Source organism: Gopherus evgoodei, chromosome 6 (genome assembly GCF_007399415.2).
Source record: "Gopherus evgoodei ecotype Sinaloan lineage chromosome 6, rGopEvg1_v1.p, whole genome shotgun sequence".
Taxonomy (NCBI): Eukaryota; Metazoa; Chordata; order Testudines; family Testudinidae; genus Gopherus; species Gopherus evgoodei.
This window is the reverse complement of record NC_044327.1, coordinates 103122947-103137650: the sequence shown is the minus strand read 5'-3', so window position 1 is coordinate 103137650 and position 14704 is coordinate 103122947. Positions and strand designations below refer to the sequence as shown.

At 38.7% G+C, this 14704-nt stretch overlaps 1 protein-coding gene across 2 annotated transcripts in view; it reads left to right on the top strand.

Moving 5' to 3' along the window:
- The window catches only part of ITGA1 (integrin subunit alpha 1), a 128518-nt gene extending 116430 nt beyond the window's left edge, over window positions 1-12088 (top strand). The window contains exons 29-31 of one of the 2 annotated variants that reach the window (XR_004000857.1): window positions 3063-3179; window positions 5604-5700; window positions 11704-12088. Coding sequence is in view for 1 of the 2 variants with exons in the window: in XM_030565945.1 (XP_030421805.1) it covers window positions 3063-3179; window positions 5604-5648 (162 nt within the window). In the remaining variant the exon portion in view is untranslated. Of the gene's footprint in view, window positions 1-3062; window positions 3180-5603 lie in introns of both variants that reach the window. The other variant, XM_030565945.1, reaches the window with a different exon arrangement.
- Window positions 12089-14704: the final 2616 nt, after the last annotated feature.

The following is a 14704-nucleotide window of genomic DNA, read 5'->3' as shown; positions in this document are numbered from 1 at the left end:
CATAGTGTGAAGCTTTTCCACATGCATTTTCAGTACTCACGAATGAATACATCTCTTTTTTAGGAGCTTAACACAAACTTAAATAAAATAAATATTTCCCTGTATTACTAAAAATCCTTTCTGAGAATCACAACCATTGATATCCAGGGAAATTTTATGCCAGAATTATAAACTTTTTGTGACAGCCCTCACTCAGGGTTGGTTGGTACGGGAGCGCTGCCTAGTAGTTAGGTTAGTGACATGCAGAGAGGTTGTTGGTAGGCGAGCCCTGGCCCTAGGGTGACCAGATGTTCCAATTTTATAGGGACAGTCCCAATTTTGGGGTTTTTTTCTTACATAGGCTCCTATTACCTCCCACTCCCTGTCCCAATTTTTCACATTTGCTGTCTGGTCACATTACCTGTCCCTCCCACTCCACTGGGCTCCAACCCGGGGCCCTTTGAGGGCTATCCGTGTTCTGACAGCTGGGGAGGCTTAAGGCAGCCCTCCCTGGGCCATTTCCCTGCAATTGTCCCAAGGTCGCCATCTGGAGTAAGGCAGCGTGAGAGCAACTGCCTCTTCCTTAGGTATGGCCCAGCCTCCTGGGCCAGCTCAGTCCAAGGCTTTCCCCTGTTGGGATAGTTCAAACAAAAATTAAGGGGATCAGTCTAGTCCAGAGTCCATATGAGAGAACAATGTTTCTCTCTCAGTATGTCTCTGCAGCAGGCTCTCCCTTCCCTCAGGGAGGGGCCTTTGAGCAGTTGTTTTGGGAGAGACTCTGCCTTTCCCTCAGCTCATCTCCCCGGAGCTGCTGGTAGCAGGTCTGCTCTTCTCCCTAGTCTGCCCCCAAATTAGCAGCTCTCCTACCTTTTAGTTCCTTCTCCAGTTGGTACATTTGCTACAGGTGTGGCAGAGTGAAGCTGGCTGAGCCCAAAGTAATTCCTTAACCCCTGGTTGCTCAGTCTGGGGTTTGTGCACCCCATCACACTTCAGGAAATATAGTTCATTAGAATACTACAGTCACTTAATAGCAGAATTGTGATAAATAAAACAGCGATTGCTAATTAGAAGGTACTTTGCAGTTTTTTGTAGCCATATTGGTCCCAGGATGTGAAAGAGACCAGGTAGGTGAGGTAATGTCTTTAATAGGACCAATTTCTGTTTGTGGAAGGGACAAGCTTTCAAGCTTCTCAGAATTTCCTCAGATTTGGAGGAAAAAACAAGACTGTCTGAGCTAAATACAAGGTGGGACAGATTGGTAAGCATAAGTAGAGTGACGAGACAGCAAGTGTGAAAAATCAGGACGGAGGTGGGGGCTAATAGGTACCTATATAAAAAAAAAGCCCCCAAAATTGGGACTGTCCCTATAAAATCAGGACATCTGGTCACCCTAAGCATAAGGGATTCACACATGCTGTAGGAGACCACTTAAAATGAAGTGAGCAATTAAGAGTTAGCAAGTAGTAGGGTGTGTTACAAATTGTTGTAAGGGCCATAAAAACAGTGTCTCTATTAAGTCTATTTTTTAGTGTCCAGCAAAGTTACAAATTTAAGTTCCAAGGCTCATTTTTTGATGGTTTTGGCCAAGTTTCTTTGAGGACGAGGACCGAAAGGTCAGATACACAGTGATCATTCTGAGAAAAGTGTTCACCCAGAGATGATAGGATATTTCTGCCTTTTATCATTTTTCTGTGTGAGTTCATTCGAGAGAGTAGCAGTTATCTGGTTTCACCTACATAATTGTTGCTGGGGCATTTGATGCACTCTGAGGTATACTACATGTTGTGATAGGCATGTGTGGGACCCATGGATCTTGAAAGGTTTATTCTGGAGCTACCAATCATTGTAGCAGTGGAGATATGTCCACAGGTTTTCCATCTGTTGTTCTGGCAGGATCTGGTCACACTTTCAGTTAGTATGTCCTGGTCCGTGGGGAGGTTGTGTGTTGTCTGAAGGCTAGAAGGCAGGGTTTGGGAAAGATTTCTTTCAGGATGTGGTCCCCATCAAGTATGGGTTATAATTGTTAGATGATGTGGGGTGATAGGTAACAACTGGAGAAGTGCGGTCAGTGAGGTTTTTTTCCCCTATATTGAAGCAGGTTCTTCTGGATATTTGGGTGGCCCATTCCTTGATACAATCTACTTCTTTGGTGGCGTGTCCTTGTTTAGTGAAGGCAGATTTAAATGTGTTTAATGTGTATCCCAGACTTCCTATTTGGAGCAAATTCTGTGGTATCTGAGTGCCTGGCTGTAGATAACAGATTCCTTGTCATGTCTGAGGTGGTTGTTGGATCTGTGATGGTAAATGTAGTGATCCGTGGGTTTCTTGTATATAGTTGTCTGTAGGCTTCCATTGTTGAATCCAATCATGGTCTTCAGGAAGTTGATGCTGGTGTGACAATGTTGTAGAGAGAGTTTGATGGATCGGTGGTGGTGGTTGAAGTTTTTGTCGAAATCTATGAGGAAGTTTAGGTCATCTGTCCAGAGGATCAAAATATCATTGATGTATCTCAGGTATATCACTGATTTTTGTGGTTCATTTTTTCAGAAATTCCTCCATGAGGTGTCCCATAAAGAGGTTGCCATCTTACTAGTCATTGCTGTTCCCATAGTTTGGACAAAGTGTTTGGTGTTAAATATAAAGTAGTTGTTGGTGATAATGAGTTTGGCTATGCATTTGGGGTGGATTTCTGAGTGTTCATTATTTTATAGGTATTTCAGGCAAACAGTGATGCCATCATGGTGAGGGATGTTGGTATATAGGGAGATGATATCCAGGGTGGTTGGGATGGTATTATGAAGGAGGTTGTTGATGTTGAAGAGTTTCTGGAGGAAGCTTGTAATGTCTTTGAGGAAACTGGCCCGTTGTGTGAATTTTACACATCTTGAGAGACTTTACATAAATATCAATTTTCACACTGAGAGTTAAATTCTCTCTTTCTTTAAATTCTACCACAAAATGAAACTATAGGGTTCTTTTGAAAGTGATACTACAGTATCTACAGTAGGTGATTCACGTTATGCTACTTTGTTACCAAGAGAAAATATTTTTTTTACCATTTACCTTTTGAATAATTTTCACAGATCATGGTTATAGTTTCAAAAGAACTTCACCCTGGCATCATCCCTTTATGGGTCATTTTACTGAGTGCCTTTGCTGGACTCTTGATTCTTGCACTTCTTATATTTGCACTGTGGAAGGTAAGCTACACATTTATTTGTTTTTGTGTTTAGATTTTTACATAGATGTTTAAGGGCTCAGTCCTATGTTCTTGCCATTAGAACTTGACAAACATAATAAATCACTAAATTAGTAAAATATCATGATAAATACTTCATTAAATTTCATTTTTCCCTAAGTAAAATAGACCATTATAACCACTTGGGTACAATCAAAATGTGCCAGTTTTCTAGCAGTGAGGTTTCATTAAAATTAGATTCAGTTAGAGTTCTTGTCAGAAAAAAAGTGGGTTCCGACACAGTTATGCTTAGAAAAAGTGCTGATTTGCTCTTTTGTCCTGCTAACAAGAAATTCTTCCATCTTGTGAAATCATTTCTAAGCCAGTTCAGTCTGGTCATGCTTCAAAGAATCAAAATAATGAAAGCTTTGCTGAAATACCTTAGAGCCACTCTGTGGAATACTAACACTGATTCACCACAGTGAAGTAGTTAAGGCATACAATACAGAATGGTAAATAATTTTAGCTAACCATGCCAGGTTTCTCCTGAGTTCCTTGAATTTTGGGTTGCTTAAGCTGAAATACAGTCTCAACATTTCTTAAACATTTGGAAAGTCAAAGCATCTCTGAGGGTCAGGCCCTAAATACCTACTCACAGATATCATGCATTAACTCCAGGTATGTATGGTTTGATCCTGAAAAGTTATGAGTCTACTTCTTGAAGGTGCTGGATGCCCTCCACTCTAAGTCAACTCAGTAGGAATTAAGGTTTCTCAGCATCCCACAATAAGCATTTAAAACCTTGCAAGACCTTTAATGATCCAAAGCCATTTCTAATACCTCTTGAAATAGACCGTTGTTGTAACCATAAATAGTAAACTAAGATTAGAGTTACTAACTTTCCCAAGCAAAATTTCTATGCCATGAAAAGGGAGAAGAGTCCAACTCCATAAAGTCCACTTGCTATTGCCAGTCCATTTTGTACTTTACAGCTGTATCTTAGAGAGATGGTGCAGGTAATTTTTTAGTATTGGTACTGATTCATAACCGGTTTCTCTTTTAACAATAAAACTGTATACCTTAGATTACATTTTTTTTTAAAGTGGGAGTCTTGAGGTCCATATCCAAGAATCCGCATATAATTTCACACATTCATCCATGCAGATATACTACTGCACATGTACAGTCATTTGAACATATAAGTAAACTGATTACATTCTTAGCTAGCCATTTGCACACACACTGTCACTTGATTTGCATATACAGTCTTGGTAGGCACAACATTTTGCTTATATTTCTTTTGAGCTCAACCTTTTATTTTTATGATTTATGTATAAAAATATGAATTAGGCAATAAACTCAAAAATGAATAGTGATTTTTGGGTGCCTGACTTGAGACCATTAAAGAGGCCTGATTGTCAGAAAGTGCTATGCATTCACTATCTGAAAACCAGGCCCCTTTAAGGTGTCGAGTTTAGCAACCAAAATCACTAGTGAATTTCAAAATGTAGATATTATGTGTCATTAGTGCCTATTAATTGATTCTTAATCATTGCAGAATTAAAATTAAGTAACGATAAAAATACCTCCAGCGCTTACATATTTACAAAATCAGCAGAACTAATAGAAAACTAACAAATACCTTGACATGTTGGGGCCAATTTTCAAAAGTGGCCTCCACTACCTTTGCATCTTCAAAATTACACATCTAAAATTCACAGATAATTTTAGACATGAAATTACCAGATTTTCATGCACAAAAGCAGGTTTTGTCTGTGCCATGTTGCAGGTTAACAAAAACTGGCCTGTTAAGTGGTGATTCTGAGTGGAATAAATACGCTGTATAACTAGCTGTCTGTTGCCCTCATCAACACTGAAAAATATAACATTATATTTTTTATTAGCTGAAAAATTAAATGAGGAGTGTAGCATTATAAAAATATTTTTTTATTGACTTCAGGTTTGATATTCTTCAGCAATTCAAATTTCATATTATAATTTAAAGACAGATACACTCTGTTTTACTGCTGTACTTAAATATTTTGCCACAAGTGGGCAGTCTTATCAAAGCCAAAACTCAGTATGTTAGTAATTAGTATGTATAGCCACTGGAAAATCTGGAATTTAAACAGTAAACTAATATTTATTCAACAGTCTTCTAGGTTTTTTTTTTGAAGACTTGACAAATCTTTGACACTTTCCATCAGCATAACAATGATTCAGCAATCATTGTACATTAACTTTACTCTCAGTTTGTCTGTTAGTGTGAGATATGTCATTATTGTTCCAATCCATTAAAGCAACATTGTACTTCAGTGATAAGTGAATTTGTATCATCTGTAAGCATTAAAACAGTAAATAACAACATTTAAGCTTTGCCAAATTGTCTCATATGTTTCTAAAATTCCAGATTTGAATTGCTTCCTCTTTTTTCTGCCATATACAGGTTGGATTTTTCAAAAGACCACTAAAGAAGAAAATGGAGAAATGAAGAATTCTACCAAAGGAGAATATGTTGCAATTAAACAATGATCTGTTCTCAGGTCTGCCTCAAATATATGACTGTAAAGCTATAAATATAGTTATAAATGTGATAGTCACAACATTTTCTAAACTCCATCATGGACTAATCAAGGTGTTGTTTTTTAAAAAGAGAAAAAACAATAACAAACAAATCAAGTATATAGGTGGATGTTAAAAAGGGAAAACAACAACCCTATAGTATTTTGTAATATATTAGGAAATACTGTATTTTAAGCTGTTACTCATTTTTGGAGAGTAATTCCTTTTTAAAATTCTGGGTTCTTTTGCATAGGGAAAATAGTCTATTGATATTTTTTATCAAATGAAGTAATTCTTCAGCCCAAATTATGCAAGAAACCAAGTTATAAGTAGCAGTCATAATCTCTTTACCACACGTTCCTTATTTTCAAAAGAACAAAGTATTCAAAAGTCATTTCTCATAATGGACTGGCAATTGGCTAAGCCAGGCTTTCAAATCTTGAGCATGCACCAAATACAGTCAAGTATATTTGACAAAGGGATAATCCAGAGGAAAGTGGCAACTGCAGAGTTTGCATGAAACTTGCAATTCCAAGGGCTTTTCTTCCCTCTTAATGTAGTTCATACAGATGTACAGAGGCCATTCCATGAAATACATTTCTATTAACAAAACTATTCAGGATTGATCCCTTAAGTCATACAAGTGTCTGAACCAGAATCTGACTTTTAGCAGGCCTGTAAAATTATGCCCACAATAATTACTAACACAGCTGATTGCACATTGTTTCAGATAAGCACATGTACATTTGGACTCACGAACTGATGTGCCCAGCAATATTGTAAGTGTTGTGTTTTCTAGAGGCACCCTGAAAATTTGCCCCTCACTGTGTATGTTAGAGAAGCCAGTGGGGTTGCTTCTTGAGCTATCCATGAACAGTTACTGTGTAGCTACTTAATTCAGTAGGTTAAAAGTGCCCAACCAAAGAATTTATCAAAAGAGCAGTTAGAAAAGCACTGAGAAGCTTTTTGTATTACAAACCACACTTCATTTGTTACTTACAAGTTTAAGAACTGATGCAAAATTTGTTCACTGACCAAGCACTTAACAAATGATGTTTATTTGTATCAAAGATTTAAAATGTTATATAGTACACTGAAACATAGATACTAAAATTATATTTCTCTAAACCCATTTAGAATGCTAATCATTTTTAATATAAAGCTGCCTCTTTCTTTCACCTGGGTCACCTTCCTTCTACAGAATGAGCATATGTGGATATGCCTTCATCTTCCAAAAGTAGCCCAGCATTTAGACAATGAAGTTTTTTCATCTCCTTGGTACAAATTTCACTGAAATGCAAAAACCACTGCAGTTTTTCCAAAGAACATAACGTCAGGCATATTTGTTCTATTCTTTGACAATAGTTTTGTCATGTATACTGTTACTTCTTAACATGAGTGTCTATTTTTCTAAAAAAGTGACCATAGGTTGAATTATATATGTTGGCAAATAGAGCTCTGGAAATTGAGGAGGTGCTTCATATTTGAAAGAGGATATCAGGGAATAAATCATGGAGTCCCTTGTATCTACTTTTTGGTTTATAAGATAGTCACTGGGATGGGTTGAGACTCATTAATATAGCAAGTATGAGTTAGTTTGAAAGTGTTTGTAAACTTTCTTTCATATGCAAGAAAAATTATGATTGCACAATCATAGCCTGACTGGAATTGCCCATGTCTAGTATTTTAATGGATATAATTCATTAGAAAGTGTGGCAGAGTCTCAACATAGACTTTATAAATAACTGTGTCTTTGCTGTCCCATGGAGTTTATGAAATTCAGAGTAATTCCACCAAAGTCAATGGATTTACTCCAAAGGTACACAGGTATAACTGAGAGCAGAAGTCCCTCAGATGCAGAGGTGCTCTGTTGTCGTGGTGATGGACACCATATAAGAACCTGAATGGAAATGCAACTAGAATTCAAAAAGTGGCATGTAAAAAACTCTTGCTTCATTCAGTGTGAAACTGGTCAGCAGCTGAATGATGAAATGGTCCACTCATTGCACAGTGAAGATAAATATTAAACAGCTGCTTCATTGTCTACAGTCCAGTTTGCATGCTATAGGAATACAGGTTTTGTAGATAGACATGGCCACACAGCAATGATGTTATCTGTCTGAGGTACTTAGTATGGTGATGAGGGCCATATATCTGTCTGCCTCCAATTATTAATGTATTTATCCTCATACCATCCCTGGGAGATGGGGAAAGTGCTATTATCCCTATTTTTGCAGAGAGATTGAGTGACTACCCTATGGTCACACAGGAAGTCTGTGGCAGAGCAGGAACTGAACCCCCAGTCTCTTGAATGTCTGTCTAGTGCTTTAACCCCAAGGCTATTCTTCTTCCCCACCTGTGATTAACTGCTGTATAAAAATTCATATGTTATAATATAATGGGGCAGTGCTAAGATACGTAATTTTAACTATAGCATGTCTTGACTTTTAAGCGCTTCATGTTGCAACTGCGGTGATCTGTTAAGCAGCATTTTTAATGAAATGTAACATTTAATTTCTGAGCAATGCTGTTATTGACTAATACGCATCAGCAACCATGTTAGTTTCTGTATATAGTATATTTCCCTAGAGAAAGAGTACAAAAGTACTCTTCCTAGGTACAGAACATTTCCACGCATTTTAGTCACACTTTGCATCATACTTGCAATAATAGGCTTTATATAGTTGCCTTTCTTCTCTGTTTGTACCATGGCGCTTTCTTCCTGCTCATTCTCACTCGCTTAGATTTTCAATTTAAAAAAAGAAATGATTTAAACATAATAATATGTAAAGTAAGTACTGCCATGGAATTCTTCCTTATCACATAACCTGCATTAGCAATGCACCATTTCTACTCCATAGAACCTTTGCGCACACCATCACACAAACACTATTACTCTGATTACACAAACCATAGAAAACCCCATTGAAACCAGTGGTGCAAATATCAGAAACATTTCACTAACATTCTGCATCTACTAAAAAGGTTACAAAAAAATACTCTGCTTCACATATTAAGGAGCAGCAAGTTGCAAGATGATTCTAATAATTAACAGTTGGTGGGTTGGGACTTTTTTGTTAAAACAAAAGTTTAACATCAGGGCTGGTGTATATACCAAGCTTTTGGTCAATACAATTTTAGAAGACTAAGGGCCCCAGTCCTGTGCACAAGGAATCCTTCATCTTCAGAGTCCCTTTGAAGTTATTGGCATCCATACAGAGCATCTTTCAGGATAGGGACCTATGATAAGTGAGAGATGATTTATTCTCGTGTTCTATAGGCTGATTTAAAGGGTGAAATTCTGTGTTGTACCTCTGAGATATAGCACAGAACTCATAGCCCAAGGGAAGAAATGCTAAGGTTGCTTTAAACCACCTTTTCCCTTTTGTAGTACTGGGTTGTTCCAGGATGTTTTAGAAGTCTTCATAGCCTGCAGTGCTGCCCAACATTACAGGAGTGCAGCACACTCTGGTCTGACCCTAAACACACTCCACCTACTGCTGGCCCCAGTGGTGCAAAGTAGAAATCATTTCTTATTGGTACTGCATTCATGGGAGGGACACAAGGGTGGGGGCACGTGACCTCCCCACATGACCCTCCATGTGATTCCTCCCCAGCCTGGGGCGCCCACGCTGTCCTCGTCCCACCGACATCCCCCATCCCTACTTAAAATTTTACAACTGCATCTGGTGCACGGTCTACACTGCCACTTCATAGCACTGAAGGGGTGTTTTTTTCACCCCCCTAAGTGAGAAGGTTTCAGTGCTGTAAAATGGCTGTGTAGACAAGGCCCAAGTATTGCTCTCCGCCAGGCACTAGGAAAGCAAAGATGCTGCACCATCAGGGTTTGATGGGAAAGAGGCATAGAACTGTGTGTGCCATGTGCATCTTGATAGAACTACAGCCCAAATTGTTTTATTATTTTCCTCAGCATGACATACAGGCAGGGCAATCAAAATCAGCCTGGCAGAACATGAATGAGAACTGTCTCTGGACAGACAAGCAATTCATCAAAATCACATTCTCTGATCTCCTGGGGCCAAATCCTGTTCCCATTGAAATCAAAAGAAGTTTTGCTATTGAGTTAAATGGGAACAGGCTTTGACATTTGGAGAGGAAAGAACAAAACCACTCAAGCAAGGGCTACGTTGCTTATATCACAGGTACCAAAGGCTGCTGACTCATGTGAGAAAGTCAGCAGACGTCTGATCTTTGTCCATTGCAAGGGAGAAATCACAATCAATGAGGCTAGAATAGTCTTTGTACCATATACAATGCATAACTGCATCTGCAAAGGAAATATGAAGGCTCCAGATTACCTTGAAGTCCTCAGTCCCTTAGTTAGAATGCTCCCAACAGCAGATATCCATAGTCCAGAGTCTGGAGCAGGAATCAAAAACACTGTTTAAACAATTTCTGTCCCAGCACCCCCCAGGACTCCTGGCCAACTTAACAGCACAATACACAGCACAAAGTCTTTGTTTAAATTTGTTAGCATATGTATTGTGCTGTTAAACCCATGTTAAAGAATGAACGTCCTCCCTAGCTGTGTTCTGCTCCTTTAAGGTGGGGGCTAGCTGTGTTCTGCTTCAGTGGGTGGGGGTTAGCCTCCCCAAGTCTTTCCAGTACCCCATACCCCATACTCACTAAAAATCTCTTGCCAGTACTGTGTACTGGAGTGTACGACCCTACTTGCACTCCTGGCTGGCCCTGCCCTCATCCCAAACCCTATACCAATGCTCACAAAGAGGTCTTCAGTGGCAGCCTTATGACTATCTTCTGCAGTGCCTGCACTAACGGGGGTCTTCCAGATGGACCCAGGGCTTTGGAGGCCTGGTTTCACTGGTCCAGTGTTTTTGCCTGGCATACAGAGGCCGGAGCAGGGATAAGAATTGCACCAAGGTGAGCTATATGTTTTAAGTTTTATGCTTCTGCACAACCTAATTTTTCAAATCTTCTATCAAATACTGCATACAGGATCATCCTAGCTACAAAACCTATTTTGTATTTATATTGCTTGTTATTTTTAACTAAAAGCGAAGGCAAAAAGATGCACATATGAACAGAACACAGCTCTTGCAAATGCATGTACCGTATCAGAAACTTTACGTGAAAATTTCTCCCAGGCCCAATTTTATCCAACTTGTGCATTTTCTCATTACTTGAAAATGTGAAGAATTGGCTGGATTTATGCCATGAGTCCATCACACAGGTTAAAGCACTATGTACTCTTTCAGCTCAATGTAAATGATTAATAATAATGTTTTTAGTAAACCCAAAGAAAAATAATGCATTATGTAGAATTTTTAATTATGTCCTCATTTATTCATAAACTTGTGAACAGTTCATCAGCTGGTGTAAATTGTCATAGTTCCATTCCATCAACGGGGTATTTACCCCTGCCTAAGTAAGTATTTGGAACATGAATATTTGTTTGTAATTAAAGGCAACATTTTAGACATTGATTCCTAATGCACACCATAAAATATGCAGACAAGACATTTTGAACATGCAAATGCATACTTTGCACATACAGAGAGTGCATGCAGTTCTTTTATGGATGCAACTTAAGCATCAGTGTTTGAAAAACTGACCTCATACATTTCTTTTAATCTGCCCTGAAATTTCGTTGCTGTCACATAGCATTAAATTCCTCCACTACTAGTTGAGATTTTCCAGCTTTTTGACTTATTATTTTACTATTGATGGGGATCTTATCCCACAGAATTTTTGTGTGAGGCAGCTAAAGAACACTACATGCTGATGAAAGGTACCATACTGTGCTTATGATGATGGCAAAAGCCCTCTTTCCCAAACACCATATATTTAGGGAGGAGTTAGAACCTCAGTCAAAGTCACAGATGGATCATTAGGTTGACATGGTTTAAGGCACATCAGTGGTACACCAGAGAGTGACGTGGCTAATATCACATCCAACCATCTTTAACTTGTCTAACCCTGGGAATCACATACCTGTTTTGCAGGTGGGTGAACTAGAGGCTGCCTTTCAATGTGAGAGTAAGCGAAACACAAACCCACCACCTTCAGGATGGTTATCAACTGCCTCAACCACTCAGCTACCACACCTCTACTAGAGCCTTACTATAGACTTTAAAAAAGATGTATCTTGGAAAATAGTACAAGCAGGGCATATGAACAAAACATGGCCATCGGTAGTGGCAGGGGAGGAAACCAAAGAAGAGAGCACCACTGTTTATTATACCACTTAACAGTAACTGTGGAAATTTTGCACACCTTTTAAGAGAGGGAATCGTAAAAAAAGCCTGTTAAATTCTGCATGTTTGCTTTTCTTCTGTAAAATTGTTCCATATATTTTATCAATAAATATTAACAATGTTTCCAGCCTGATTTACTATTTTGTTTGTTTGATATAATGTTGCTCCCTCGGCAATATGAACAAATCATAATATGAGAGCAAAGGTGTTTGTCATGTGGATAGAAAAAGTATTGTAGAAGTATGCATTGGGGCAAAACTATGAGAGCAAGGAAATTTCGGCCATTATTAAGTATGAAATTACTGCAGCTAAAATAACAATATAATATCTGACATCCAGAGCCAAATTTTCAAAAGAGCCCCTGAAGCTGTACACATTTTGTGTACACACATTTTGTGTGCAAACACCATTTTGGAAACTTTTAAAATACCAAGAACATAAGAACAGCCATATTGGGTCAGACCAAAGGTTCATCCAGTCCAATATCCTATCTACCGACAGTGGCCAATGCCAGGTGCCCCAGAGGGAGTGAACCTAATAGATAATGATCAGCTGATCTCTCTCCTGCCATCCCTCTCCACCCTGTGACAAACAGAGGCTAGAGATACCATTCCTTACCCATCCTGGGTAATAGTCATTAATGGACTTAACCTCCATGAATTTATCCAGTTCTCTTTTAAGTATACACAAAACGTTCATACATCTACACAGTATGTCTAAACTCCTAACACTGACAAAGTTTCACATCACCATGGACATTAAAAATGAAAGCATATTGTCTCATGTTATCGGTCCCTCTGGCCAACCCACAATTGTTCCCTGCAGTTTGTTCTTGAATACTGAGCTGTCTTGTCTAATCTAAAATGACTCATCACCTCCTCCACAGCCTATTGAAATACTTCACATAGAATTTTCTGGAAGACAAAGGTAGCAAGTTTTGTTTCACAACACAATGTTTTTGTAAAATGTAAATCAACTACGCTCCTGCATTTTTTTAATCTAAGTGACCTTATCAGATAGAAACCTGCTTCAACTGTGACTCAGTATTAATAACATCCTGTCCCATGTTGAGAAAATGTTTACCAAGACTTCTATGATGTACATGTCTAATAATAAGAACTGGCTGAAAAAATTCCATTGAAAAAACATTTTGAAAAAAAATGAGATTGGGAGAGGATCAAAAATTTTTTTGCAATTTTTTCCCCATTTTCGGGTCCCCTTTAATGACACGACTCCATATGAATAAAACAGATCAGAATTACACCCTCAAGTAAGCCTTGTAGCATATTGTATTAGTGACACAAAATTGGATTTAAATCGATCAAATTAAACAGTCCTAGTCCTGGAACCTGCACACTTTAAAGACACTGCCACTGTCCAGTTCACTTCAGTGAGTGCAGGATTAAACTCTGTAAGAGTGAAAGAAAACCGAAAAATGAAGGGGCTATGTCTGCTGCACTACACTGCTTTAGTGTTTTAAGTGTAGACACACCATCTCCCCAAAAGGCAGTAGCTAGGTCTACATCTGGTGGGGTGAGGGTTTAGGTCAGTTTAATTACGTCCCTGTCAGGTGTGAAAAATTCACACCCGAGAGATGTAGCTATACTGATGTAATTTTTTCAATGTAGGCCAGCTCAAAGGCTAAGAGAGTTCCAAAATCATAGTAAAAGAGTTATATGGGCAATCATCTGAACGCTGAAGAGATATAGACACAGCTACCTAATCATTCTTCTGATAGAAGACAGTCACTGTACTCATGGTTAATACTTACATAGCACTTTGTAGATGTAAAATGCTGTAGCTAGACTGGCCCCTTGCAATCTTCCTTAAAATAAGAGAAAGAATGAGCAGGTGAGGGAACAAACTGTGACCCAGCATTACAATTCAGTTCATATCTTTGGGAAATCATGGGAGACGGGGGAGATTCCAGAAGACTGGAAGGGGGCAAATATAGTGCCCATCTATAAAAAGGGAAATAAAAACAACCCAGGAAACTACAGACCAGTTAGTTTAACTTCTGTGCCAGTGAAGATAATGGAGCAGGTAATCAAAGAAATCATCTGCAAACACTTGGAAGGTGGTAAGGTGATAGGGAATAGCCAGCATGGATTTGTAAAGAACAAATCGTGTCAAACTAATCTGATAGCGTTTTTTGATAGGATAACGAGCCTTGTGGATAAGGGAGAAGCGGTGGATGTGATATACCTAGACTTTAGTAAGGCATTTGATACAGTCTCGCATGATATTCTTATAGATAAACTAGGAAAGTACAATTTAGATGGGGCTACTATAAGGTGGGTGCATAACTGGCTGGATAACCATACTCAGAGAGTAGTTGTTAATGGCTCCCAGTCCTGCTGGAAAGGTATAACAAGTGGGGTTCCGCAGGGGTCTGTTTTGGGACCAGCTCTGTTCAATATCTTCATCAATGATTTAGATGTTGGCATAGAAAGTACGCTTATTAAGTTTGCGGACGATACCAAACTGGGAGAGATTGCAACTGCTTTGGAGGACAGGGTCAAAATTCAAAATGATCTGGACAAAATGGAGAAATGGTCTGAGGTAAACAGGATGAAGTTCAATAAAGATAAATGCAAAGTGCTCCACCTAGGAAGGAACAATCAGTTTCACACATACAGAATGGGAAGAGACTTTCTAGGAAGGAGTATGGCAGAAAGAGATCTAGGGGTCATAGTAGACCACAAGCTTAATATGAGTCAACAGTGTGATACTGTTGCAAAAAAAGCAA